Source organism: Anser cygnoides, chromosome 9 (assembly GCF_040182565.1).
Source record: "Anser cygnoides isolate HZ-2024a breed goose chromosome 9, Taihu_goose_T2T_genome, whole genome shotgun sequence".
Classification (NCBI taxonomy): Eukaryota; Metazoa; Chordata; class Aves; order Anseriformes; family Anatidae; genus Anser; species Anser cygnoides.
The window spans coordinates 26,389,261-26,416,827 of record NC_089881.1 but is presented as its reverse complement, the minus strand read 5'-3'; the positions used below and the strand labels follow the sequence as shown (position 1 = coordinate 26,416,827).

Below are 27,567 nucleotides of genomic sequence, written 5' to 3'. Positions count from 1 at the left end.
TAAAACGAAGTGGGGCTTCCCTGGGTTTGGAGGGCAGGCTTTGGAGCTGCAGAACTGCCATGCTAGGCTGAGCGTGAGTAAAAGGTGCTTAAATAAATACGTGATGGCTATCGAACGTTCAAGCTTTATAGGCAGTTAGTCTCTAGACTCGACGTTGAAAACATACTATCCTGTTATGTTGTGTGTATGAATTTATGGTGGTTGTGGACTCTGCCTAGCTTACATGACAACCGAAAGCACAGGATCCTGCAATTGTTATTTAGTTGGGTACCGAGAGAAGATGCACAGGCAACAGATTTCTTAGTCTGATACGTGAGAGAGAAATCACAGGGCTTATTTGTTGTCTCATTCGCTTTGTTTTGATTGGCAGGAGAGGATCTGAGTCCAAGGATGCTTAGTTGTACTATGAGGCAGATGAATGAATGGGTAAAACTGAGTAATTTGTAATTCACTCGAGTCGCAAAACAGTGCAGAAGCCGTTCTGTAAAAGCTCCCGTCAGCGGCCACCGAGGATATCGCTTCCATACATCCACTTCACAACGCTGGCGTTTCCCTGCGGTGGGAACAGCGGTGCTTAGTAATTTCTTTTCATTTACCCAGCAAATCCTCCTTTAAGTTCATTTTCTTAGAAGTGTTGTGAAGTACAGCTGAGCCACGTGCCGGATGGGCACAAGCTTTGTGTTTCTTTTTTCTGGTTTGAAATCTCTGTTGCAAACACAAGAAAAGGGGCGTTCAGGTGTGCCTGGTGACACGCTGCGCTCCCTAGCCTGCTGGGCAGATTGGCCACCCTGCTTCACCCTCGTGGCAGAAAGAGTCTGGATGTTCAGTCTGGTGAATTAACAGAGGTACTCACAGGTAGCATCTCCCGTAAGGAGCATCAGCAAATCAGTTTGGTTGGTGGAAGCGGGGAGTTTCACCGTTACGTTTCCCTGGCGTGTGATGGCCTGGCTGCAGAACAGGCTGCGCGCTCCGCTCCTGTGCGGGCAGACGTGGCCGCGGGGCGCCCTCCTCCTGGGTCGCGGTGTGCGGTGCTGGGATGGGGGCCTTCAGCCCAGCGCCTGTCGGTCGGACGCGGGAGATCCCCAAAACCTAGCTCTGAGCACGGTGCTCGAACGGGAAGGCAGCAGGGCGCCGTGGCCAGGCGGTTGTGCCAAGGCCCCTCTACGGGCTGGCCCCGGGGCGAGGAGCAGCGCCGGGCCACGCCGCCTCTCTGGGGCTGCGCGGGGGTGGCGTGTCTGTGCCTGCAGGTCTGGGACTCCATGGAAAAGTCTCAGGGGAATTTGATGACTTTCTTTAAACTGGAGCTGATGTTGATTCGTCCCGCTTTGGAAAGTTTAAACAAAGTAGTCAAGAATAAGCGTGAAAGGAGCTGCTTCAACCTGAGGTGCAGGCTTTCGTTTTCAGTTTTGGGGAAAGCTTAGCTTCCCGTGCGTCGTTCCACCTCTCGGATCCTAGTCCTCGGTCACTTCATGAAGTCAGAGATGCTGTTTATCGTTTACTAGTAATACTTAGTAATAATTACCGAGTTTAACTTTATTCTGCTTCCTGTGGTGAGCCAAGGACTGAATAAGCCAACATTTTTTAGCCCCTACGTGACAAATATCCCACGTCGACTCACGTTTGAAAGCAGCCCGTACCCTTGTTGCTTTCTTATAAAACCCCTCTTGTATGGAGGGTTCTGGGGCCTGACCCGTTTGCGTGTGAGAGGGGCGCTGGAAGTGCCGCCTGCCTGATTTCACAAGCAGGGGCTGCTGCTGAGGAGGCGGTAACGCAGTTCGCTGCAGCCCGTCCTGCGAGGAATGCTAGCGGGCGATAGATGTACCGCCCTGTGGCCTTTGTATAGCGGCCAAGCTGCGCCGCGTTACCTCACTGCATCCTCTCTATTTTTATTTCCTTCAAGGACTTGTTTTATTCCGCTTCCTCAGAGTGAGCGCAGGGGTGGTAGCAGCACAGGGATGCCCGTGATGAGGAGGATGAGCCTTAGCACCTCCTGATGCCCGGCGCAGCGGGTGGTTGCTGCCTGGGAGCTGTGCGTATAAACTGTGGCCGTCGTTCTTCTGCCAGAGCCAACACCGAGGAAGGGGCACACATTGGGTTATGTCAGGCACCTTCAAGTAACAATTCATTGCCTTCAAAGGCATAATAGGTGTTTTCCTTTGCATTATGCACATTTTAAATGCAAATGCCATGAAAAGGTAATTTTGCTGTGAACAAAGATCAGCTCATTAAGATAAAGCTGCATAAAAAGTTGTTCCCTTTTGTTGTCAGTTTTGTTTATTTTTTTTACAATATTTGCCCACGCTGAGGATGACTTCTGTAATTATGAGCATTTATCAACAACATCTTGCCACTGCTGTCAAGAAGAAGTTTTACTGTGGCTCTGTTTTGTGTATTTTTGAGGGTTTTCCAGTGTGAGTGTGGAAGGACGCTCATGTCGGTGGCCAGCTGCTGGCGATGGGGTGGGTCTGCAGCACCTCGTGGCACGGCACCGCCGCGCACAGGCACCGCACGAGGGCCCGGATCCCTGCAGCGTGCGGGTCCGGGGCTTCGATGAGTGAGTTTGTACGCTAGCAGCCGCAGGAGAGAGGTCTGGGTGGGACGCCTGCCCCAGGTTTGGCGGCTCCTCGCTGTGCAGCGTCCCCCATCGGCTCCGCGCGGCTCCGTGGCTGTTCCCTGCCGGCGGACACGGCAGCCTCCACTGCTTGTGCTTCTTGGGGCTTAGAGCAGTTGCCCCAGATTTTTTGTTAACAATTACGTATTGTAAACTCAGTTTCCCAAGTAATGCAGCAAAGTAAACAACATTTCCTTCCTATGAGCCCATAATTATTTACCAAAAGGATAAACATGTGAGTGCTTTTTTGTTGCTGTCCTTGGTGACGTTTGGAGCCTGCTCTGCCACGAGTGTGTGCGATGCAATTCCCGTCCTGTCAGCGAAAGTTTGGAGCAATTTGCAAGGGAAGAGAAAAGGACCATTAAAACTGTACCACAGTTGTGGAGAAACTCGAGTACATCGCAAGACAACGAAATACACCTGCAGTACAGAGAGCTGGGAGGTGAGGGGCGTGCATACGGTGGTTCGTGATGGCGCTTAGTTCCTGGCCGGGCGTTGGAGTGAGCGAGCAGTGTTGCCCCATCCCATCCCATCCCATCCCATCCCACCCCATCCCATCCCACCTGCGGCGCTTGGTGCCGCGTGCTCGCCTCTGTCCCGGCTTCCCCTGGAGAGCAAAGCCAGCGGCAGCTCCCGTTAGGCAGGAGTAACTCCTGCTGCACGTTGCCGTGCTCCGCTCGGGGGCAGCAGTAACTCCTCTGCCTCGGAGGCTGACCTGAAAGCTCTTCCTCAGCCCCCGCTGGCCACCACCGGGGCAGGTACAGGTCGACAGACGTGAGGCTGGCCGCGCCTGTCGGGCTGTGTGATGGCTGCGTGGGGCTTGGTGGGTGCTGACCTCCGAGTGAAGTCCAGCTCTGGATCAGGAGAATCGCTTTTCCTCTGGTATCAATTATTTTTGAAAATGTTTGCACGCTGTCAGCTGTACCCAGTGAAACAGCCCATGGTTCAAATGAAGTGCCTATGGTACAGGAGTCTATTACCTTCTAAAATGCCTTTGTTTAGGTATCTGGGAGAGCTCTCTTCTTAACGTACTCTAAAGGAAAAAAAGGCTGCGGTAGGTCTAACCCCTTAGCTCTTGCTAAGGCCTAACCGTGTATTCACTAAATGCAGCTTGGGTTTTCAACGGGGTGATTGCTGTTTGCTATTAATTAGAGGCAACGGCAGCAGTTTGTAAGCTAAAGACACACTTGTGTCACTAGGCTGCGAAGGAGTGCGCTCCGAGTTAATTTGCGTTCGAATCTACAGATTATGCAGAAAATCTGAGGAAGCCAGGACAGAGTAAACCCAAACTACGTGAGCTTTCCGCAGCCGTGTTCCCCTTTCAGTGAGCCAGGTGCATGCCAGCGCTAGGCCCGGCACGGCGCGGCGCGGGGCCAGCCCGAGCCGCTGCTGCCGCGGGGAAGAGCCGGAGGCGGGAGGGCGCCAGCCGGCCCCGGGCAGCCCGCGGGCACCGCGGAAAGCGCCCCGCCGCACCCAGCGTGGCGCCGTGGCATGTACACCAAGCGCTGCCGCCGTTTTGGGGCGTCAGTGTGCACGCTGTACGCCTTGGTGGCTGCCTCGGAGTGAGCTTGGGGACAGCGAAAAGAAAGAAGCACGGGACAGCTTGAAGTCTGCGTTGCGTGTCACTCGCCGTTTCGAGAAGTGAGATTCCCCGCAGCCAGCCCAGCGGGGTTTGCCTCACTTTATCGGTTCTTTGTCTGAGTTTACAGGTGGCAGGTGAAATTTCAGAATATAGTCTGGGGTTTTCTGCTGGAAGCACACCTTACTGCCTGCCTCCGAGAGAGGCTTTTGTTGTAAAAGGAAGTTTTTTTTCAGTTACATACTTGTCATAAAAGGAATTTTTTTCTCCACTTAAACAGTTGCCATTAACATTACATTCGGAGCTGGTTCTTACAGAAAGTGCCTCCGTCTTGCTCGCAGTTGCCTAAAAAAAAGAAGAGCGCACACTGAATTTTCCCTTATCTCACTGTACCACATTTTATGTATCTCGTAGTAAGACGTTTTGTTTCTACGGTTTCAGACTTGGTGTTTTAGCAGATTAATAGACTTAGCAGCGCTGTTTATTAAGCTCAGTGATGATAACAATGTAATAAGTCATGAGACAGTCACGGATCATTTGGCAAAGCAAAACAGGCCTTGAGGTTGAACTTAGAGCAGGTATTTTTTGGAAAGAGAAGTAAAATGTTGCAGACACCGTAAATAACACTGCCAGACTTGGGTGGAAGCTCACGCTTGCCTGAGGAGCGCGATGGCACGTGCGTTCGCTCTGCGTGCACCGCACGCTGAGGCACAGCAGCGCTCGAGCAGCGCGTGCCCGCTGCTGGGTGCCGCACGCATGAAGCACGGCGCCGCTCCCTGCGCAGCCCCCGTCAGCGTGCCGTGCCGTGCCGTGCTGTGCCGGGCCGGGCCGTGCTGAGCGGGGCCGGGGCCGCTGCAGCCCTGTCCGCATGTCCGGTGGCTGGGGCTGTGCCTCCGCGCCGTGCTGTGCTGCTGCTGCCTGCCGCCAGAGCCGGCCTGGCTCGGGAGGCTGAGTAAGGGCTTGGGAACCCAGTCCAGCTTTGGGCTCCGGGCCCAGTCCTCCTTCCAGAGAAGTTAATGGGAATCGTTCCTTCTAAAAAAGGCAGAGCGGCCGCAGCTCGCCCGCGCGGCCCGGCGAGGCCTCGCAGCCTGGAAGCCCGCAGCCCAGGCCCGCGGTGGGCCCGGGGCGGTGCCCGGGAGCAGGGCTCCTCGCTCCTCGCCCGACGTGGGCTTCCCCCGCTGGGGGCAGTTGCTGGTGGGGAGAGCGGAGCTTGCTGCGGGAATTGGGTCTAGGTATATCCGAGGTCTCGAGCCCGTAAATCCCTCTTTACCCGTGCGTACCGAGGAGTCTGTCAGGCTGGGGAAGCTCGATGGAGCGGGTGCATTTGTCAGGTTTTCCAAGCAGGTTGCCAAGCTGAAGGCAACCGTAATGAGGCCAGGATTCGCTGGAGAAAAAGAAAACAAACCACAACCAAATAAACCCAACCAAACAAGCAGCATACCCCCCAACTGCACCACGTGCCCGTGTGAGTGAGTGCACGTGCCCGAGAGCTGGGGTCAGGCGTCTGCCTGGTTTTGCCCGCACAGAGGCGGCCCCGAAGGCCTGCAGCCGGCCCCCAGGAGCGCTGCCCTTCCTTCCCTGCTGCGCCCCGTGCTGCGGCGGGGCTGTGCCGCCTGCCTTCCCGGGAAGGGAGGTCCTGCCAGCCCCACGGGCCGACAGACACGGCCTGCCTTGCTTAGCAGAAATAGACCGGTCGGTTTTTTTCTGCGACTCTCAGAAACTGGAAGAAAAAAATCCAAACAAAAAAATGCTCCTTCCCGTGTCTGGAAGCTTCGTTAGTGCCTGAACGGCGTTTCTGTCTTTGGGTATTTGCCTTTGTTTTTAAGCGCAGTCCTTTCTATATGCGGTTTTATGTGGGAACCCTTCAGTACTCGGTACGTAGGCAGAACTTAAAATGACTTTGAGACTTCTTCCCAAGCAGTGGGAAAGAAAAGGTAGTGAATCAGTGACATTAATAATGCAATTATGTGCTCCTCAGCTTGTGATGTGTAACAGTTAAAAACGTTCTTCTGGGGGTGCAGACGCTTGCTTTTATGGCATAGCTGTGCCAACTGCGTAGAAGAAAGACCCTGGAAAAATACCTTGCTGCTTATCAGCGTTTTGTTGAGCCCCTGTGTTTATCTGTGCCCATATATTCCATAAATTAACCTTTATGATGTGGTTTTTTGTGGAAAGTAGGCACAGCTCTGCTCCTTTCTTCTAATTAAATACAGCTAATGGTGGCATCTCAAGTGCCATAATTTGAACTTTTTTCACTCATTTTTCTGCATGACAGAATTATTGCTTTGGGTTTTTTTGTTTTGTTTTCTACAACTTGTAAGCATTCTGTCTTTTGTCTCAGTAAGTGTAGAAATTACTTTGTTTTCCTTAAATCTTTTCAGAAGCTCTGTTCAAATATTCTGTCTTTTTTATGACTAGGATTTTTAACTTTCGTACTCACTATTTTTAAATGAGTTTTTAGAGGTAAGAGTGAGAATTTGAGGAAAACAGTAATCTTTCTGAGCTTTTTTAAAGGTGCCTCACTGCGTTGCTCGATTTCGGCAGCTTGCACAGGTGTTACTGAAAGAGGAGGTAAACTGAGATGTTGAGCAGAGGGCAGAGAGGAATCTTCCACGTGGGAAATACGAGGGGAAAGCTGATAAAAATAGTGGAGGCAGACAGTTATGATGGATGTTTGGGGTATTATGCAAGCCTCTAAAATCGCCGCGCAGCGCGGAGAGCATTAATTGGAACGTGGCTGGAGGGCTCGCGGGCTTCAGCGAGGAATCACCGGGTGTTCTCTGCCCCGGAGGCCGAAGGCTCGCTCAGCGCCGTGCCAGCCGCGGGGGCAGTGGGCCCTGCGCCACGCCGCGTGCCCCTGGCCGCAGCGACCCGTGCGGGGAGGGGACGGGCCGAGCTCCGGGGGCGGTGAGCGCTTGGCGCAGGACTTGCCCATCTTAAAAAAGACGGCCTTAGAGACGTTGCGCTTCTTTCCCAGAGTGAAGTGTAGTCTCACGGTTCTTCTTATTCCTTCTTGCTACTGTTGAGTGATTTGGAGCTTTAGCTTGCTATCTGAAGGCACACGTTTATTTAGCTTGCCTGAGGTTGTTCACGTGTTGAAATGGGTCACATCAACAAGTGTTCTGTGCTCCTGGGCACTGGGTTCGAAGGGATCTTCTGCTCAGTCAAGGCAAGTTTCTGCCAAACTCGGTTTTGCTGTGCACACAAATCTGTTTTGCTCTCGCATTAACACATGAGAATTATCACAGGTACCCCAGGTGGTGGCAAAGCGTAGCATTTAGATGTTTATGTAAGTAACACATACATTGTTTGAGTTTCCCTGTATTTTCTGGTAAGTTGTGTAACTTTTTGCTATGCTGGAAGAATATGCCCGCTACGAATTAAATGTAAGGCCGGAACGTGTTCAAAATAGAGTGCTTTCTGCCTTCTGGTCAGGGTTTCTTTGGGACAGGGACAGCTGTGAGCTGGAGTGCTGCCGGCGCTCCCTCGGACCTCGCAGCGGGCGCGGGAGCGGCCCCAGCACCGCCGCCACCCTGCGACCCACGCTCAGACCGCGCGGGCTGCTGCAGGCTGCCCTGCCTCCGGGCGCGCGGAGGGGCAACCCGGGGCTGGGCTGGGCGCTGCGGCCGGGGCTGCGTCCCTCGGGGTGCTGGGGCCTCCCGGAGGGTGCCCCCGCGCAGGCTGCACGCCGCCCTGCGCCAGAGCAGCGGCCGGGCCGTCGCGGCTCCCCTGTCGTTACCCCGCGTTGTGGCAGAGGCACGCGGCCGTCACAGCCTCGCTGCCACCCCGGTGCTCAGTGAAAGTGCCCAGGCTGTCGGGATCGGAGCATAAGTTGCTGCCGAAAGCAGAACCGCCTGTGGCGCGTTCCTTGTTATCTGTACGCGCATCCCGCTCTGTTTGCCCTCGAGCTGGACGCACGGCGAGGCCGGGCACGGCGCTGGGTGCCCTGGGGGGGCGCACGGACGGGCATGCGGCAGGCGCTCGGCTGGCGGGACGGCATGCAGAGCCCTCAGCTGGCAGGACGAGTGTGCGGAGCTCCCGGCTGGTGGGACGGCGTGCGGAGCTCCCGGCCGTGCCCCGTCCTCCGCAGGGAGCAGCGGAGCCGCGGTGTGACCTGGAGCGGGGAGCAGCGGCACGGCGCTGCGGGGAGGTGGCACGAGCGGCATGCCTGGTAATTGAGTTCAGATTTGATCTCGCTAATTAATCCGGCGCGTGCAAGGGTTTGAAGGTTGCATCCAGGCTCCTAATTCGTCGCTAATCCCGTGACAAAGCGATGACTGTGCGCAGGGGCAGGGCGTGTGACATCTGGAGTCGGTGACCGGCAGGCACCGCGAGGGAAGGGTGGGCAGGGGAGCAGAGCTGAGCAGGGAGGCTCGCCGGCTGAAGGCAAGGCTCCTCGCGGTGAAACGGCCACGTCAGCACCCAGCCTGTGTGCCATGGCCCTCGGGTGCTCACCAGGCCGGCGGCCCCGCTGTGCCCGGTGCCGGCAGGCAGCCGTCCTGCGGCGGGAGGAAGCTGCCCTGCGCAGCCGTGGGAAGGGCGGCGACAAACGGCGCGTGTGTGGTGCTGGGACTGGGACCCTTCCCGGGGCAACGTGCCGCTTCGGTTTAGAGCCGTGGCCGCAGTGAGGTGCCAACGCGTTCTCCTTCGCACTGAAGTAGCTAGAGAGGCCTCGAGGCCGGGTGCCTGCCGCATCTCGCAGCGAGAACGCCTCCGGGTTGCTTGTCCTCCCTGAAAGCCCCAGCCCCAGCTGAACTGGGGGTTAGAGGCAGCGGCTGCTTCCCTTGCCGAGTCACGGACACGGCTTTCTTTCTGTAGGGGTTGTTATTTCTGTAGGAGTTACTGTGGATGGTGTCAGTACCCACGTCCCGTATTGACGTGTCTCATACGAAACACGTGTGCGTACCCCTGTGTTGTGGCAGGTCACTGCCGCTGCGGAAGGGTTTCTCAGCGGCGTGCAGTGACGCTTCCCACCACGGTTACAAATACCTCCCGGTTCTGAGCCTCAGCTGCGGGAGTTCTGTCCCGAGGCGTGTCACATGGCCGTGCTCTGGAGGAAGACGCCCCAAAACTCTGCTTGCTGCACCTTCTTGCTAACACCGGGTGTGTAACCGGCAGGCACCTCCGTCCCCGTCCCCCTGAAGCAGGCAGGAGGAATAACAAGCGTTTAAAAAATCAGTCACCTGCGTGAGCTAGGGGGGAGAGAAGAAAGCTTTTTTTACCTAGAACGGGACAGCCGTGCCCGTCACCCTCCTGCCCCGGGGCAGCCCCCAGGTGTGCAGGAGCCCCCGCTCCGTCCGCGTAGGGCATCCCGCCGGTCCCCACAGCCCCTGGCGTGTGGCCGCTTGCAGCTAATCAAACAGAACGGCTTCAGTGCGCGAGAGGCTGATTAATGAGTAACTTTTTTACTTTTGGAAAGTGCATCGGGTTTTGTTGTTGTTGTGGCAACAGAAGGAGCTTTTGGTTCTTACAGCTTTTGGTTGTTTCGTTTCTGGTTAATAAAAGAGCTTTTAGTTATTTCAATTGAAAAATACTTCTCAGAGCTGTAAGGTAAATCACTGGATTACTTTTGTTTTTAAAGATACACGCTTCCTTTCAGACTTGCTTGGGAAATGGCCCTTGTTCCGTGGTTTAATTTCCCCTGTAATTCCCAGGAAAATACGTGACTGCCTATTTGTACCATATATTATGTAAATGTTATGGTAAAAGAATTATAATATGGGTATGGTTTTACTACCAGGAACAATAGTTGCAATTTTAATGCTGTGGATGGGTACGTGGGTGCGTCGTAGTACATAAATCAATAGCAAAGTGGATTAATGCAGAGGAGTCCTTCCTGCCATTTTGTGTCTCTGGCTTACAAGTCGAGAGAGCAGGGCAGTAGCTAATGTGCACGTCTTGCTGGCCTAGAGACAGACACTGACCTTTGCCTATTCTCAGTTATTAGTACCCATCCATTTAATGCTCTCAGGTAATGTGAAGTACTGCCAGTTTTGAGGAGGAGATTGATACATACGATAGATCACAAAAACACCAGAAAAAAAAAGAAACATTTCAATAGGCATGTTTCTTTATTTTGAAGTCTTTTAGTTGTAGTAGTAGTGGCTAATTTGTAACCATATTTTCTTTAAGGAAAAGGGAGTTTATGGAATTTGCAGTATAACTTTCTGACTCGAAAATAGCATTACTCTAATCTAAAGTAAGAAAGGATTGGGCTGTGGGATTTGTACGTCAGTGCTGGAATGACCTGGCTGTTGTTGGGAGTCGCGTCAGTGTGGTTAGGGACGTAAAGCTTGGAGAACTGATTCCAAGAAAGTGCCTTGTTTTGCCCAAGGTGGTAGTGCACGTGCGTTTAGGGCACACACTTCCTGATGTTGCCTCTTTCCTTACTATTTATCCAAATTTTATGAACCGAGTGTGCTTGGATGCCTCAAGTTCAAACGTAACGTCACATTTAGGTGTTTCTGCTAAAATGGTTTCAGAAACTGTGCAGTGTGCTTGAGACAAACACACGCCTGATGAGGAGCTGCCTGAGAAGCCCACTGAAGCCAGTGGGAGGTGGCACTGCCTTCCCCAGCTTCTCCGTCAGAGCCGAAGCAGTACAGAAATAGCCTTTAAACGCTGCTGATACTACTACTACTAAAACTATGTGTATTATGCAAAATATCTGGGTCACAGAAGTAACGTTGGCAGATTTTTCACAAATCTGGTGTGGGGCTCGCTTTGTAGTTTAATGCTAACGCGTGCCTGTAGGCTTAGTAAGCTCTGTCACAAAGCGCTGGGGGGGGGGAGCTGGGGAGTACCTCGGGGCAGCCCCGTACCAGGGCACTGCGCTCAGCGGCCGCTCCGTGCGCTGCCCTCGCACGCCGCTTTGCCCGGGGGTGTGCAGAGCCCCAGGCTGAGGGGGGTCTTCCTGCTTCCCTCGCACGGAACAGCTGGCGCAGCTCCCACAGATCTGCAAGGCAGATCTGGTTTGCTCAGCAGCAGAGTGGACGAGAGACTATTTCTCTTTAACCTATCCTTCACTGTTACGGGCCAAGATGTTAATTAGCTCATTGTTTCAGCTTAATTTTGTGACAGCGCTATAATTACGTCTCTCCGTTCTGCCATGGAGTAATTGCTGTATCTTTTCCATATTTTATGTTGAGATATGTTATTGGTAAACTTTGCATTTGGCAGAGGTGTTTTGAAAATACTCTAAGGCAGTCGGTAATTTCTGTATTTCTTTATTTAAAAGACAGCTATTTGGCAATTTCCAGCTTTGAGATTGTACCGTCAGTGTAAATAGAATATTGACTTTATTCCATTTCCTATCTCATTAGAGTCATTGTCATGAGGATGGATTCATGTTGTGTAATTATCTGTTCTTGCTGACAGTTCCCGTGTCATTGAGACTGGCGTTTGCAGCTTCCACTTTCTGTGAGCATAAAAATAGCGTTCTTCACTGCCGTGTTCTTCTGTACTGTTGTGCTCTCTGATTGTCCAGCTTTATACATCTTGCTTTAGGAGACGTGTGTGAATTGAGATAGAGAAGACAGGAACGTCCAGCAAACCCAGTTACAGGAAGAGTAAAAACAATGGCTCTTCTGGAGCAATTTCCAGTGCAGTGCTCGGATGCCTTGTTTCTGTGTCAAGGACTGTAATGAGGAGGAAGAACACACCATTAACCTAGCTGCACAACATTTCTTTGTGGCAGTAGCGGGAAGTAATAAAAACTGAGCATATTTAATCAGAACTCGGACACCACAATCATGTGGTCCTTGTCCTGTTAGTTTCACTTTCTCAGGTGTTTTCAAGTAACTTTTCCATTAATTCGTGAAGCTGTTTCTTAATCATTTTCAGTGACCCTGCTCAGCGGACAGCTAGGTCACCTCTGTTACCCTCTTAAGGAATGACTGCTCAGTGCTATTTCTCTCTACATCTGCTTTGTCTTTTCTGAGAATCCTTCTTTAATTCACTTTCAGTGTTTCTAACCTTGTTTTCCTCACTTGTATTCATTTCTGTGTCCTTTCGCGTTCCCAACAATCAGTGAATACAAAGTTACGCTGTGGCCAAATATATGTTGCAGCATTCAGTTGCAACCTTTAGTATGGGATGGAATGGCCTGGTAGGTAGACTCTGGAAACTGCCAGCCCCCAAATAAACTGCAAATAAATTAAAAAACAAAACAAACCAAAAACTATTCAGCGCCTTTCACAGACAGTTCCTCCCTCTGGATTTGTTGCAGTGTCTCATAGCTGCTCGGAGACACCCCAGGAAAGACAGCAGCTGTACCTGCTGGTTTTATGCGGACCGTGGTATCCTGATAGCATTTGGGGCTCACTGGGGACTCCTTTATTGGCTTGGAAAGTAGTTTATGCGGATCAGAAGTTATGATCCTGTACTAATGTTGTCCTCTGGTTTGTTCAGTGGAGACATCGACCACCTCTGGCCTAACGTGGGTCTTTGTTTCTGCTAGAAGACTATTTTTAAAGCTGACATTTCTGGGTATGTTTTCGGGGAGATAAATTCCAACAAAACAACTTTTCTTCAAGAAGCTTTACTGCCAAACTGTGCACCTGGCATTCCCTCACGTTGGGAAGAGTTGCCTCTGAGGCATCGCAGCTCCTTGGAGTAACGCTTTTCAGCGAGTAGCCGGCAGCCTGAGGAAGGGAGGGTGAGATTCAGCCGTGTCCGTGTGGTTACGGAGGTGTCTGTCACTGACCTCGACGGGATCGGGATTGCTGCACCTGCGGTAGTGCCTAGTCCAGCTCCAGACAGACAGCTTACCCCGGCCCGGGAATAACGCGTGCTGTTCCCTGAGCTTGAGCAGCCTGGGCTCTGTTCACAAGGCGTAGCGTTCGCCCATTGTCGCTTTCCGTAAGCTGTTCCTTCTCCCCGCGCGTCTCTCTCTCCTTCCTGAGGGGTGCCTGCTCCCGTGGCCGGCGGTGAAGTTACCTCACGTGCCCGGCGGCCCCTCGGCGGCGGCTCTGGGCGCGTCCCGGGGCCGCTCTGGCTCTGTCGGCGCGGCGCGGTGCGGTGCGGGCCATGCCGGGGGGGGGGGGGGGGGGGGGGCGCTCCCAGCCGGTTCGCAGCCGCCTCGGGCAGCACAGCCCGGCCGGGGGCAGCTCCTCGGCGGAGCCCCGGGACGGGAGCCTCGGGCGGGGCGGGACGGGGCGGGACACAGGGGGCGGGCGCGGTGCCGGGGCCGTGACGGGCAGCCCCAGGTGGCGGCGCGGGGCGGGGCGGGGCGGGGGGGCTGTGGGCACGGCCGGGCCCCGGCCGCACCGGGAGGCTGGGGGGGCACGGCCCGGGGCCGGGCGGGGCCTGCTGGCGGCCCGGGGCCGCTCGGGGGGCGGCTGCGGGCGGGGCGGTGCCCCCCGGCCTGCCCCGGGCCGTGCCCCCCCCCCGGGCCGGGCCGCCTCAGGCAGCGCCGTGCGGCGGCGAGCGTCTGACAGGCGCGACCTTGCATAAGACGGCCCGCGCCATTGGCTCGCCGCCCGGCGTCCCGCTGCAACGCCGCCGGCGATTGGCCGGGCGGCGCGGCGCGCTCGGCGGGGCGCTGTGTAACGTGTCTCTTCTCTCCGCAGGTCGGTACCGGGCTGCCCCCGACGGCTCTGCCGCTGCTTGGGACCGCCGCTAGAGCAGCCGCCGCTGCCGCTTTTTGCCTTGCTTGCCGCCAGCCGCACCGCGACGACAGCACGGCCGCCCGCCGCCTCTAGCCCCGGCACCCCCGTCCTCCTCGCAGCCGGGCCGCGGGCGCGGCGCCGAGAGCCCCCCGCTGCCGCCCGGCCCCGGCGGGGGACGCCGAGAGAGCCCCGAGCCGCCGGCGCCGGCCCGGAGGCTGCCCCGCACACGTCCGCCCCGCGCACGGCGCCTCGGCACGCGGGTGCCCCGGGCCCGCCGCGCGCCCATGGGTGCCTGAGAGCCGCGGGCCGGCCCCAGGCACGCAGCTCGGCGCGCCCCGCGGCACCCAGCGCCCCGCCGAGCGGGGGCCGCCGCCCGCCACCGGCTCCGCGCTGCGAACCGCCGGCGGAGCGCGCCCCGGAGCCCGGCCCGGAGCCCGTCGGACCGCGCGGCTCCCGCACGTACTTCTTTACAGAGGGAGCGGGGCAACGGCGCTCCGGAGGCGGCGCTGTCATCGCTCCCGGTCCCCCGGTTCGGCCGCTTGTCTGCCCGGTGCGTGGGAAAGTTTAACTACCTGTAAAGCCTAAAGATGGCTGTGAGCGTCACGCCGATTCGGGACACAAAATGGCTAACGCTGGAAGTGTGTAGGGAGTTCCAAAGAGGGACTTGCTCGCGGCCGGACACGGAATGTAAATTTGCACACCCATCGAAAAGCTGCCAAGTTGAGAACGGACGCGTAATCGCCTGCTTTGATTCATTGAAAGTGAGTAACTGTTACATTATTTCCGAGGACGTACGGGTAACGAAAGAGGCAGTTGCAGCTAGAGAAACCCTGGAGCCCGAAGGGGAGACGCTGCTGTCTGCCGGCAGCCAGGTCTGCTGCTGCTGCTATTTTTATTGATGCTTGCTGGTTTGTTTTGCTCTTTTCCTCAGGGGAAGGGGAAGGAATAACGGGGAATAACGAGAAAATAAGCCTCGCAGGGTTGGAATCGTCCGGCACGGCTACAGCTACTGGTCCTTTGGCTCCAAATTATTCCCTGTGTGTAGATAGAATAAAGGGCATTTCACGTAGAAACAGCTAAGTCACTGTGAGGATTCTTTGTTTTTAATAGCACAGACCACGTAAGCAATATGATGATTAGTTTCCACCCTGTAACTGCAAGTGGGTTGGTGGTGTCCCCGCACAGGGGGAGTGAACCTTAGAGAAGTGTTTTCCATCTCGCGTTATTTGGGTGCCCCTGAACGCTGCGGTTGTGTTTCTGTGCTCGGGACTCTGTGGTTATCCTTTCCTTTCTGCAAACGCACGGGTTTCAGGGAGGGAGAGCGCCCCGCAGAAGGCAAGGTGCCTCTGGACAGGCGAGCAGGATGGGCACGGGGAGCTGGCAGCCTTGCTGGGCTTTTTGGAGCTGCATCTGAGCCGGGCCCTCTCCGTGTGGGGCTGTTGTTTCGCTGCAGCTGCGGTTTCAGTGATAGGTGCTGAACGTGTGGGTTTCCAGCTCCTTCTCTTCGGCTTTTACAACTTGAATTACGCTAGCGTTCAAAATACGCATCCCACAAACAGTACCTTAATTCAGCAGGATCACTGAAATGAAAAGTTGGGAAACAAGAACGTGTCTGTGTCGTCCTGCAGCACGATTTTCTCTTCTTGGGACCGAGTCCTGGGAAGCGGAGCCAGCCACAGAGCGGGGGATTGCTGAGCGCGCTGAGGGGGAGCTGCGCGCTGTAGCGAGCTCTGCAGGTTGCTGGTGCAGGCAGGAAGTGGGCTGCAGGGGGTTTGCAGAGATCCTGCAGCGCTCTGCCTTCGGAAATGCGAGCTTCCCAGATCTGGATGGAAGGCGAACCCTCGGAGCGTCCTCAGGTCCCAGGTACCCAGCCCCACCGCCCGGCCTGTGTCAGCGTGTGGCAGTTGAAATGCTTTAGTTAATGTATTCTTTATTTTTTTTGTTTTTAAAATGACAGCCGTTACAATGCACAGGAGGAAAAAAAAGCATTTTAAAGCCTGGGGATGCGGTGCTGGTGTGCGCTAGGAGTTAGCGGAGGGCACGGCACGGGCGCTGCCTGGGGCAGAGCTGGCGGCATCGCGCCGGCCGCTGGTGGTGCTGGGTGCGGGCGCAGCGTGGGGGGCACGAGAGCAGCCGGCAGCTGCGGGCACGGGGTGCAGCCGGGCCCTGCCGTGCTGCTGCTCTGCACAGGGGAGATTCAGCCGAAACTGAGGCACCAGCGTTATGGCCACGGGCACCCCGCCGGCAGCGGGACACCGCCGGGCTTCACTGAAAGGCAGCGTCCCGGAGTTACCGAGGCAGTCAGAAACCAGCGCCGAGGGCGTGGAGGAGCCCTTCCCGTCAGCGTGGTTCTTCCTTCCGTTTCCATCCTATTAACGAAGGAGGTAATTATCACCTCCGTAAGGAGCTGCCAGGCCTGTGGCTAAGGGCTGTAGGAAATAGTCGGCGTTGTTGCACGGCTTCAGAACGCCCTGTGGAAGAGGGCTCTGTCACCACGTGAAGGCAGCGCAGCTAACGGAGCCGGGAGTGAGTCCCGGCCAGCTCGGCGTTTAACAAACGCAGCGCTCAGCAGGTACGTGGGTGCCTGTGGTAACGCCAGGGGCCTGCGCTGGGCCCGGGGGCTGCCTCCCCGCTCCCTGTGCCGCGGGTCCCCGCGGGAGCCGGGAGGAGCGCAGCCGGGCAGGGTGCTGAGCGCCTGCCCCCCTCCTTCCTTCCTGCCTGCTGCTACCCTTTTAGTTAAGGAGCTGTCTAATGTGTGAGAGTGCCTTCGACAAGGAGACAACGGACCGTGTCCCAGCGCAGGCTCCCTGTCCCGGCCAGGCGGTCGTTGTTTTGTTTATGTTTCAGGTTTTTGCAGGTTTTTGTGTGCGCTAAGCTAAACAAGCGGGGAAAGCATAACAAAGTAACTGGCGCTATCACAAACACGAGATGTTATGCAAAAACAACTTAGGGAAGTGTTGTGCCAGATTTATCTCCGCTCTTAAAGGTCAATGAGTCGTTTACCGAAAGCTAGAAGGTTTCTGGTGGGGACATGTGAAGGCAGTTTGCTCTGTTCCGTGCTTCCGCGTAGAGGCAAACCTTTACTAAGGCAGCCGTGCACCCGAAAGCTGACATCACACTGAACCGACTTCTTGTAGATGTGCCTGATAGCAGTGTTGGCGCTAACTGAATGGCTGCTCCTGCGTGGTGCCTGGCGCACAGGGCAGGTAATTCAGTCGCTGCGATTTTCCTTACAGGCCCCTGGCCCGCCGTGCCCCCGCTGCAGCGCCCGGGGAGCGCAGCGCCCGCAGCTGCTGTCACGTCGCTGCCGCCCAGGAGCTGCGCCCGAGCGCGAGCCCCTGCCCGTGAGCCGGAGGTGGTGCCCCGCTATGTTTAGGTGGCGGCACGGTGCACCCGCGGAGCGCTCGGCCTGGGGACGTTCTCTTTTCTTTCCATTTCGCAGGGAAGAAAGAAAAGAGGAAAATAAGCCAGGGTTACAAACGCCAGCCTAGGCCGTGAACGAGGGGGGCACCTCGTCCGGAGCCGCTAGGGCTGCGGTGTCCGCGCGGGAGGGCCGCTGGTCTCTGCAGCGCGCCGCTTGTTAGCACCCAGGGCGCCTGCGTGCGCTGCGGGCTCGCTGTGACGGACGGGCAGCTGACCGCTGACGGGAGGGCACAGGCCTGGCCGCGGCACCGGAGGTCGGGGCCGCCTCGGTCCGAGCAGCCTCCGTCCTCCTGCGGTGAGTCCTCGCCTCGGGTCAGGCCCGGGGGCGCCGCGGGGCTACTCGAGGCGCTGCTAACCAACGTCAGCGTGTGCGCGATAACCTCACCTGCAGGTAACTTTAGGGGGATTTGAAGACACACATGATTATGCAGCATGTTCAAATTGTCAGCTAAAGCTGGGTCAGCCTTAGCTTTGGCTCTGCATTGTTTAAATTCCATCAGATTTTCTTCCTAAATTTGGATGCCTAAAAGTCTGTCAAAGTGTCTACAGCAAAAGCGAGCTGTTGAGTTCCTAAGTCAGGAAACCGGTTTGCGGCAGAAGTTATGTTTTAAGCATGATACTGAAACATCGGTCTTTTTTTTTTTCTTGGAAAAAAATGCCCAAGTAGGATTCATTTCTGAAACTGCGTTAACTGCATCAGCTGTTCCGATAGCTGAGTCACCTGTCGCTTCCTGAGCACCGAGGGGCAGGTGCCTCCACAAAGGGGAGATGGGTGGCAAGGGCAGAGCTTGTGGGAGGCTGCGGGTGCGCCGAGGACACCCAGGCGAGCAGAGTGCAGTTGCTGTGCATGCCGCACCCTTCGGTTGCCCCGCTGCCTCCTCTAGCCGTACGTTTTTGAAATTACAAAAGCACTGAGGGAAGAGGAGGGATCTGGGTTCAGACTGTTCCAGTGCCGCTGCTGGCAGGCGCTTCCCCTGTGCACGCAGCCAGCTTCCTGCGGGGCGCGCTGCCAGGACGCGGGGCACGGCGCGTCGTGCTGAGGGACCTCCGCGTGGCTCCGGCGGCCCCGGTGAGCTCTGCCGGGCTCGGCCTGAGCCACCCCTCTCTGCCTGGGAGCTGGCGGGTGCTCTGCGCGCCGGCGCTTGGCTACCTTTCCGTTCCCTCGGGCTCGCGCTGCCACTGGGGCTGCTGCTTCACGTTGGGTTGGATGCGCCATTGGAATGCAGAAGCCTGTTCCTCCTCTTCCTTCGGCAGAGGAGAAGCCCTGAACACCCCCGTTCCTCTGGGTGTTGGAAACTAAGAAAAAGCCCCAAGTTCGGGTCCGCTTACTGAGCGGGGCAGCGCGAGCTCTGGTGCCCCGTACCTATTCCGCTGGTACGTGGTAGTGTGTTAGTATTTTATTGTCTGTTGGAGGAGGGGTTATTTTTCAAAAACGAAACTCCTCAACTCTTCAGTAGTGACACTTCACTTCTAATCGAGAAGCCTTAAACATATATAAATGTGTTAGTACTACAGCTGAACCTGGTGAGTGCCTGATTGCTGACACCTCAGGGATGTTGTTATTAATTGTTTAAATCTCTCTCGTTTGTCGCTGCTTCAGAAAACAAGAATGATTTTTGCACCTGTCGTTGACTGTTTTGTTACAGTTGCATAAGGATAAAGGACCCCACTTACGTATTTCAATGCAAAGAAAAGAATCACTGAACGTATGTCTCTAACAATATTAGAATCGTTGGTAACGTCAGATCGTTGGCTCTACTTCACCTTTAATTAAGCAAGAATAAAAATCCAGAAAATTAGTAAGAGACCGTTCTAGCAGGGGGCTGTAGGAATGTTATCGGGCTTTGTGGCGTGCTGCATCGCTCCAGTACGAGGCAGGAACAGCACCCAGCCTGCGGGGGTGAGGCTGGGCTCGGGTGGGAGGCAGGGGGAACGCGCGCGGTTCCGAGGGAGCTCATAAAGCAACCCGGGGAAAGGAAAAGGGAGAGCAATGCAAGCAGTGTTCGGACTCCTCGGTCGGATCTGGTTTGCCATATCGGCTGCAGCTGGGTGGGTTTTTCTCCCCTCCAGGCTGTGCCCGCCTGCCGGTAGGCTGAGCTCCAGCAGAGGAAGCAAAGTGGCGAATGGGCTGGGGAGGTGGTGCGGTTGTGGGGCTGAGCGGCAAACAGCCCAGTAGAAAACAAACAGTCGAAACCACGCGTGTTCCTCCGGGGGCGCAGAAATGGCATTTCGAAATCTTATCAGGTACTCAAACAAAAGAGTTATGCCTCGCTGAGGTGTTCGGAGTTCAAATTACAGCTTGAGCTCTGCGCCTGCAGGAAGAAATTAAAAAAAAATTAAAAAAAAAAATTAAAACATCGCATTGCAACACTTGCAACTGCTAGAGACTGCGTAGCAGGCACCAGGGCGGGTTTCTGCTGTGTATGGCCGGGGATTCTGCTGTGTGCACTCAAAATGAGGAGTAAATTTCGGAACTAATTTGCAGGGAAAACTTACAGTGGCATAAAATAAGAAACCTCATGTCAAAAGTATTCAGTCATTTGTCCTAAGTCTTCGACTGAGCGATCAGAAGCCGTCTGCGAGGCCTCTGTCCTTTTTGGGATGACCCCAAGTCTCCGTTTCTCGGTTTTTCTAAATACAGACGCCTTGTTGCCAAGGCTCACTCTTAAATTTGTTGGAAGCAACAAATTACATTCAGGACTGAATGATCACATCTGGTTTTTGACTTTGGAGAAGCTAATGTTTGTTCGCTGGGGCTGCGTGGTGCTATTCGCCCGACTGGATGCCGTGTAGGAAATAGTACCCGCGTGTTTCTTAGAAATCTGCGCGTCGCTTCAGGGCGAGGAGCAGCCTCTGCAGCCCGAGCCTGCTCTGCAGGACGGGCCAGCAGCACGGCGGCTCACCCGCTGCCCCCCTGCCCGGTCCTGCCAGTGCCAAAAACCCCGCTCAGCGAGAGAGACGGCGTTGTTTTGGGGGCGGTTAGTAGGACACCTCTGTAATCCCCTCCTGGTTTTCTCGTGCACCGTGCTGTGCCAGGCGTCGTGCCGCGTTGCTTGGAGCAAGGCAGAGGGAGGTCTTCCGAGCTGCCGGGGGGCGTGGGGCGCCAGGCCGTGTCCGCGCAGTGCCAGCGGGGCTACCTGCCTGCTGGCAGCCTTAGGAGCGAGAGGCCGGACTTGTGCGCGTGAATCTGCCCGCGGGGGGCGCGGCGGCAGCCGGTGCCAGCTCTCGCAGCCGTGCAAGCCGCGTGCAGGGCAGGTGGGGGCACACCCGGACGTGCCGGGCAGAGCGGTGCGATGAACGGAGTGTCTCAGCTGTCATTTTTCATGTCGCAGTCACTGCACAAACTTCCGGACTGATAAGGGTGCCGAGCTAAGCAGCCTGCTGTGCGCTCAACTGCTCTCGGCGCTGGAGATCCTGAGAAGTTGGCTCGCCGTTCGGAGCGGGGATGCTGGGCACACTCGTGCTGCCCCGCTGGGGAGGCCCTGGCGATGGGAAGGAAGCCTGCCCTGCGCTGCTGCGGAGCGCGGCTGCCGTAGCAGTGGGGCCGGCGTCCCGTCCGCGCCTCGGGAGCACCTCCGGCCCGTGGGGTGCCGCGAAGAGGCCGAGGGAAGAGGGCGCCGCGTGGAACGGGGCGGTTGTCAGGGGAGCAGAGCCGTTTGCCTCTTGTCGGCGTGACTCCACCGAGGCGGAGGGGACCGCGTCCGGGCTGACCTGTGCGTACCCGTAGGGCGGCTGTGGCGACGTGCTGAGGGCGCCGCGGGATGGGGCGCGGGGCGGTACCTCCACGGGGCAGGGGCTGGCGGGAGGCCCTGGTGCTCACCTTCCCAGAGGAAATTTTAAAGGTTTCCCGGAGGAAATTTTTGAAGGTTAAATGGGGAGGTTTCTGCGTCGCAGGAGCCCGGCAGGTTTCTAGCCGCGTGCCTCGGGTGGGGAGCTGGAGCACCCTCATCTTGCACAGCCGGCTGCCCGCGTGGCCCTACAACACCCCTGAGTTCCCTCCTTCCGTCGGTGAAGTGGCTGCGGGTCAGGGCAGGGCAGCCCGGGGGGGCTCGGGGGACCTCTGGCTCTGCTGGGAGCTCCTCGTGCGGCGGGAGCGCGCGGAGCCCAGGCAAAGGGCAAGCGTGGTGGCGGCAGGGCTGCGTGCCTGCTCCTGCTGTGCTGGCTGCGCCGAGCAGCGGGGAAAGGGGCTTTGGAGCAGCTGCACCACGCGACGTGCTGGCCGTGGCGGTGCTTGCACCGGCAGCAGGAAAGTGGGTAAAAAGGTGCTTAAATCTCCAGCTGGAAAAAAGGGCAAAGCAAGAGAAAGGAATTAAAGGGAGGCGAGGGAGACGTAAAAGATTAAAAGCACGACACGAGCTCAGAGGAAACCCGATGCTGCTGCACAGCCCGACAGACGCTGGAGGAGAAGCGGCTGAACGGGGTGAGCAGGCAGACGGGGAGGGAAAGGAGGAGTAAACCGAGACCGAGAAGGGAATGTTCAGGAGCTCGCTGGTCCCACGCAGCACAGAAGGGCTCAAACGGCTTGAGGACGTGCGTTTGTTCTCGGCTCCTGCCAGCTCCGTGCAAGGCCGTGTTTGTAGCGGGGGGCAGGCAGGGTTACTGCTGTGGCTTCACCTGCGTGAGGAGGGGGCTGACACACACTGGTGGGTTTTTGAGTACTGGTGTGGGGGAAAGTGCAGCTGGTTGTGCCTTGCTGGACGCTTCCCATTTGGCTTAGCTAGGTACGGCACTGAAAATCCAAAGGGAGGCAGGGCCCGCCTTTCCGTAGTTCAGGCCCTTGCCTGAAGATTCTCGTAGCGCCTCTTACAGCTATCACGCACGTACCCCTTACGTGTTTCTGGTGGGTTTAGGTGGTGCTGCCTAAGTGATGAGGCAATGAAAAAATGACTGCAGTGTACGCCGAAGTTGTTTGCTATAAAGCTGTGACCTAAGTGTTTCACCCCGCACTGTGCCTATAAATGTGTGATGCGCACCGTATCCCATTCCTGTCACCCGCACGCTGTGTCCATGGGCGCACAGCATACACCCTGTCTGTCCTGTACACGCGTACTGAAGCAACGCAGACCCGTGGCGTTGGTTGCCACTGACTTGAGAGGATGGCGATGTGGGCAGAGCGGCTCTCAGACTGCTCTGAGGTGCGTGTGTGTACGTGCTGGTGTCCAGGGGGAGCGGGGGGGGGAAAACACCCCTGCAAGTAATTTAATTTTGATTTTTTTTGTGTTCCTCTCCCTTATTAAGTGCAGCGGTTTGAAAAATAGCTAACTTGCCATTAATCTAATTTATTTCACGTGACAATTTTTAAAAATTAATCTTTATAATGTAAATTATGCTGTCAAAATGACTTTCTCGATTTTCTACTTTATCCACCACTGATTCCAGAAACTTTCTAGAACCGAAACGTTCCTTTCCCGGCCTTTTTCCCTGCCCGCGTGTGGATGCGTTCCGGTGAAGCTGTTGTTTGCGGTGGCTTTCCTTGGATTGCGCGTGTGGGCAGGCACTGCTGCTGCATGCGTTTTGGCAGGGTGTTGATGGTTTGTTCTTGATATTAAAAACCAAAAAGAATGTTTTCATCGTTTTGATGCTGCCACTGCCTCCTGTGAGCTCCCTCTGGCCGGCAGGGTGGCGGCAGGGTGCGCGGTGAGCCTGCCTGCACCCCCGGGTGCGGCCGCCCCCAGCCGCCGGGAGCACCTCCCGTCGGGCAGCAGCAGTGCTCCTGGAGTCACTGAGGGCGGAGGAGACCTCCGGGATCATCCGGTCCTGCCGTACCGCTGCCGCCAGTGTCACCCATCAAGCCAAGGGTTTTGTGCCCTTGCCTCGCTGTGGATGATTCCAGCGATTGCTGCCGGTGGCTTCTGCAGGTCTGGTCAGAGCGCGGCGTTTCTGTCGTGCCTTTGGGTTTGTGTGTAAAAAGGAGCCTGCAGGGTCACTCCAGTGGCTGGAAGGGCCTTTTGTGAGTTGACAAACTCTGCTTTGTGCTTATACAAATTGAGAAAATATCAGTTGCTAAAAATACCCCCGCGTTTAATCCGTAAGCCTTGGTAAGCGCTGCTGGATGTCCCTGGCGTCCGGGGCGCAGCTAAAGGGCAGCCGTCCAGCGCCGTCCTGCTGCTGAGCTGCCGGTTGTTCGCACTCTTCTCTCTGCTCCGTTCAAGTGACCGTTAATTAAACGTTACCAAGTGACTCCCTACGTTTTGTTTGGATCCTCTGAGGAATTATTCCGTTCACCTTGCCCTTAACTTCGCTGAAAAGCGTTCTTAGCCCCCAGGAGCCGGGAAGTGCCGGGCAGAAGTCAGGGCAGGCAGCAGCGCAGGGCGCTGAGCCCCGGGCAGGGCCGGGAGCTCCCTGGGGCCTGCTGCAGGGCCAGGGCTGCTGGCAGCGCCCAGGAGCACGGCAGGAGCACGGCGGGGCGCCTGCGGTCACCGCCTCGCTCCCTGGTCTCAGTCCCTGGAGGGATGGGGGGAGGAGGAGGAGGAGGAGGAGGCCGATGCTTTCACCTCCGTGACTGTGCTGTGGCCTCGCTCGTGCTGAACTTGGGGAAAATTGGCTCCTCAAAGGAGACGATGCGCTGGCCGTCCTTCTGAATTTACTGTTTGGTTCTTTACTTCAGAAGGCTCCCACACATGGAAAAATTTTCGTTTCCCCACCAGCTATGTGGCTCTCGCTTCAAGTGAGAGCAGCTCGAGTCTCCAGGTCGGAGACGTGTGTTTGTGCTCTGCAGATGTTATCTGCTCGGCTTGTTTGCTCTCTTGTGCATAAGGGAGAGGTAATGGAACTGCTGAAATGTCTTAATAACGAACTTAAACTGCCATTAGCAAATGCCACTTCCTCCAGAGAGATTGCCAGCGCCAAACGCGCGCAGCCGAGCCGGAGAGCGGGGTGCTGGGAGCGGAGCTGCCGGCAGTGCCCGGCCCTTCGCACCGCCCCGCCGGGGGCTCGGGGCTGCACGGAGCCGCCGCAGCGGCACCCGGACGCCGCCTCGCGCCCTGCCCGTGGGGCAGGCTGGCTGCTCTGCCGCCGGCTCTGCCTTTCGGAGCTGTCTGCTCTCGCTGGGGATCTCCGAGCGCCTGGTGCGCGTCGCCGGCTGCTTGTTGCAGAGCGCAGGGCAAGGTTGCGTTTCCTCGCGGGTGTCCGGAACCCCCCCTCGGTCTGCAGCAGTTATTTTGAAGGGCGCCTGGGCTGTGCCGTGCTCCTTAAGGCCGTGTCCCTCCTGTCCGGCCGCTGCCCCTCACTCTGCCGGCCAGGCTCTGCGCCCTGCCAGCCGCGGCACTCTGGGGGCGCCCGGGCTGGAACCTCGGCCGTGCTGCTGCGGGACCGGGACGGTTCGACTGTCAGCGCCCCTGGTAAAGTAAGCAGTTAGAGGGACTTCTGAGCACACAGCACCATTTTGGCAGATTTTGTGACTCTCTAACTTCAGAAAAACAAATCTTGCCGCCTGCATTTTCCACCAATTCGTAGCCATTGACTGTCGCTGTTCAACAGCCCGCGCAGGGCAGCGAGGGCACGTTCAGCCTCACGTCTGTCTTCTTTCAAAGCCCAGGTGTGCTGTAAGACCTCACACATACCAAAAAGCGCCTTTTGCTGTTTACGTCTCTCTTCTGCTCCTCTTACATAATTGTCGTGTGTTTCCTAAGCTTTTTTGAGCTCTCAGTTCCTTTTTCCCCCCAATACTTCCCTTGGAAGAGTTCCGTTTTAAAGACTTTCCTACCAACCGTGTGGCAAGACCTTTCGTACCTGCCCGGCGCTGCAGCCGCCGCTTGGCTTTGCCACAGCCTGGTTCGCTGCAGGGACCGCAAGGCCCCCAATTGCTTAGAAGCTTTCGGACACGTTTGCTGGTTAAAATAACCCCGACGTGTCGGCCTGTATTTGCCCACCACGCTGCTCGTTTGCTGCCCTTGCCTGCGCAAAGGGTTTCTTTTTTTAAGGACTTGTAACTCCCCCGATCCTCGCGTTAGCAGTATGGCACTGTCACTGGTTCTCTTGGTCTGCCGCTGAAATCTGAATCGCATGCAGGCAGATCGGTGCGGTAAATTTTAAACTGTGACCTTGGTTAAGTCTTTTCTCTGCTGTTTAACCATGTGCTCATTGTGTCTGTTTCTTCCCTTATTTGCCTATGCCATAAAAAACTATTCATCTAGCGTGTCTTCCTTCTGCCTTGGTCTGGCTGCTTTCTTTATCTGCTGTCTGATTATTTTAAACTTTCCTTCCCTTTCTGCTGTGCGTGCAGGCCCCTCTAGGTTCTGTGGCAGAATACCGAACGTGCATTTCTCTAGCATTGTCCCTCGCTAACGCCCGGTGCTGTTGTCCCCTCGTCGGAGAGCCCCGCACACCGTACTTTGTGTCGCAACGAGTACTTTCGGTGTGGGAGATGATCGGCAGGGTAACCTACTCCTCTCTTCAGTGTTTTCCCCCTCTTCTGAAGCTTCTGCAAAATGCCCTTCCAGCGTGACTCGCGTGCTGCTCGCAGCCCTCGGAGATGTGTTGTCAGTACAGCAGCAGGACGGTTTGCAGCCTGGGTGAGTCCCGCGGTTACACTCGGGTGCGAGGCCCTGCCGCCTGCCCGCCCCGCGCCTCTCCAGTCCCGGAGCACCGCGGGGTGCCCGCGGCACGGCGGGAGGCGCTCGGGGCTCTGCCCGCTCGCGGCTCTGCCAAGGCCGGCGCTGCGCTGCCCGCGGGGCTCGGCCGGCTCCTGCGGGCCCCGGCGCGGGCTGGCTCTGGGCGCCCAGGGGTGACTAAGCTTCCTGTTGTTCCACGCCGTCAGGGTTTCCCCAGTACCCGTCTCTCGTTGAGCAACATTCACCGGCCGGCAGCTTCCTCGGCCGTTGCCACACCGCCTCCCTCGTGCCCTTGCCGCTAGCAGGCTGTGCGGGCGTTCCTGTGCGCTCTGCTGAGCTCAGACCCGCCCAAACCCGCGCTTACAGAGACACGGCAAGCTCAGGAGAGCGTTAAGTTACTTCGTGAGCGTGCTGTGAGCTGTGAGAGTGCCTAGGAAGAAATCACCTTCTGGCCTGCGGGAGCGAGGGCCGGGCTGTAGCTCTCCGTCTGAGGCAGCAGCGCTGGGTACGCCCGCGGCCGGTGCCGGTGCCGTTGTCCCGGGGGGGCCGGTGCTGCTGCAGGGCTGGCCGGGCGGGCGGTTCTCTGCTGGGTATCGCTCACGTAGCCCCGTCCTGTGGGGGCGAGGGGCTTTGCCTTGCTTGTGGGACTCCGGCAGCGTCCCTGCTGCTCAGGGGGTGTTGTGCCAGGGCCTTCTCGCCCGTCCCTGTGGTACTGATGGTCGGCGCTTTTCACGCGACGCCAGCTCTGTGCTGTAGAGAACCCCTTTACAGGCGTTACAAAACCCAGAAGCAGCTCTGGCTCGCAGGTGCCTCCCCGGAGATCCACGGGGCAGCTCGGGCACTGCGTGCGCGTTCAGAGCGAGGCGGCCTGGGGCGGCTGTGGGGAGCGGGGCTGGGGGCTCTGCAGGGAGCCGCCGCGAGCAGGGCAGCGGCACCAAGCCACCGCGGGCACCCGGCGCTGCCCGCACGTAAAAATAACACGGAGGAGCCGTAAACAAGCTATTTTTGTCTGGGGGGGGTGACCACGCGTCGGTGACTCAGGGCCTTGCTGTGCTCGGCCACTTGGGGCTCGCCCCGTGCCCCCGGTGTGCGCAACCGTGGGGGCCCGGCGGGGCCACAGGCCTCGGGAGCCGAGGTGCGGGGCCGGCTGCCTCCCGCCGCACGGCCTGGTCAGCAAAGGCGAATTTGGGTGGTGCTCGCGGTGCTGCCGGCCCCGTCACGCGGCAGGGCAGGACCCCCCCGGCGGGCAGCGCGCTGCGGGGAGCGTGCTGCTGGGGCAGGGCGGCGCTGCGCCTCTCTGCAGCGAGACCTCTCCTGAAAGCGAGCGGGGGCAGCCGGCAGGTAGCGAGCGGCGCCCAGCGGGGACGGGGCACGGAAATAACGGAACGTGAAATAGTTCCTCTCGCCCAGGAGTAAAACGTGTGACCTGCAGAGTACAGGAGGCCTGACCGAGCACGGGCGAGGTTTTAGCTGGGTGTGCTGAGTTCTGTATGTTATTAACACGCTAATTCGGGATGCGTTCTTTCCCATGTCAGTTCCGTAGTTTCTGTGGCAATGAGCAACGCCACAAACCAAGGCACTCCTCATTTTCTGTACACTTTCTCCCTGTCCCATTCCCCAGATTCTCATTTACAGGAGACGGCAAGGCTTCCAGGGAGCCACAGCTGCCTGTAGCAGGCCCGTATTTTAGCTTAGCTGTGCCCCGTGTCACGTACGCAGATAAACCACTTGCGCTGCACGTGAGGTTGCCGTGGCTGGAGAAGGGCCCGTCCGCGCCACGTCCGTTGCCGAGCG

The 27,567-nt window shown here is 57.1% G+C and overlaps 1 protein-coding gene and 1 long non-coding RNA gene across 21 annotated transcripts in view; one reads left to right on the top strand and one right to left on the bottom strand.

Moving 5' to 3' along the window:
* MBNL1 (muscleblind like splicing regulator 1) overlaps window positions 1–27,567 on the top strand; it is a 78,869-nt gene that overhangs the window by 9,467 nt on the left and 41,835 nt on the right. For 17 of the 20 annotated variants that reach the window (XM_067002748.1, XM_067002747.1, XM_067002766.1 and 14 more), the window contains exon 2: window positions 13,760–14,559. The exons of the other annotated variants lie outside the window; for them this stretch is intronic. In XM_067002748.1, coding sequence (XP_066858849.1) covers window positions 14,386–14,559 — 174 coding nt within the window. In that variant the 5' untranslated portion in view covers window positions 13,760–14,385. The remainder of the gene's footprint in view (window positions 1–13,759; window positions 14,560–27,567) is intronic. 20 annotated transcript variants of the gene reach the window in all.
* On the bottom strand, window positions 18,968–26,799 carry LOC136791482 (uncharacterized). Its single transcript, XR_010833713.1, has 2 exons — window positions 26,219–26,799; window positions 18,968–19,533 (listed from the first exon to the last, which is right to left on the bottom strand). It is a non-coding gene; the product is annotated as an uncharacterized lncRNA (long non-coding RNA).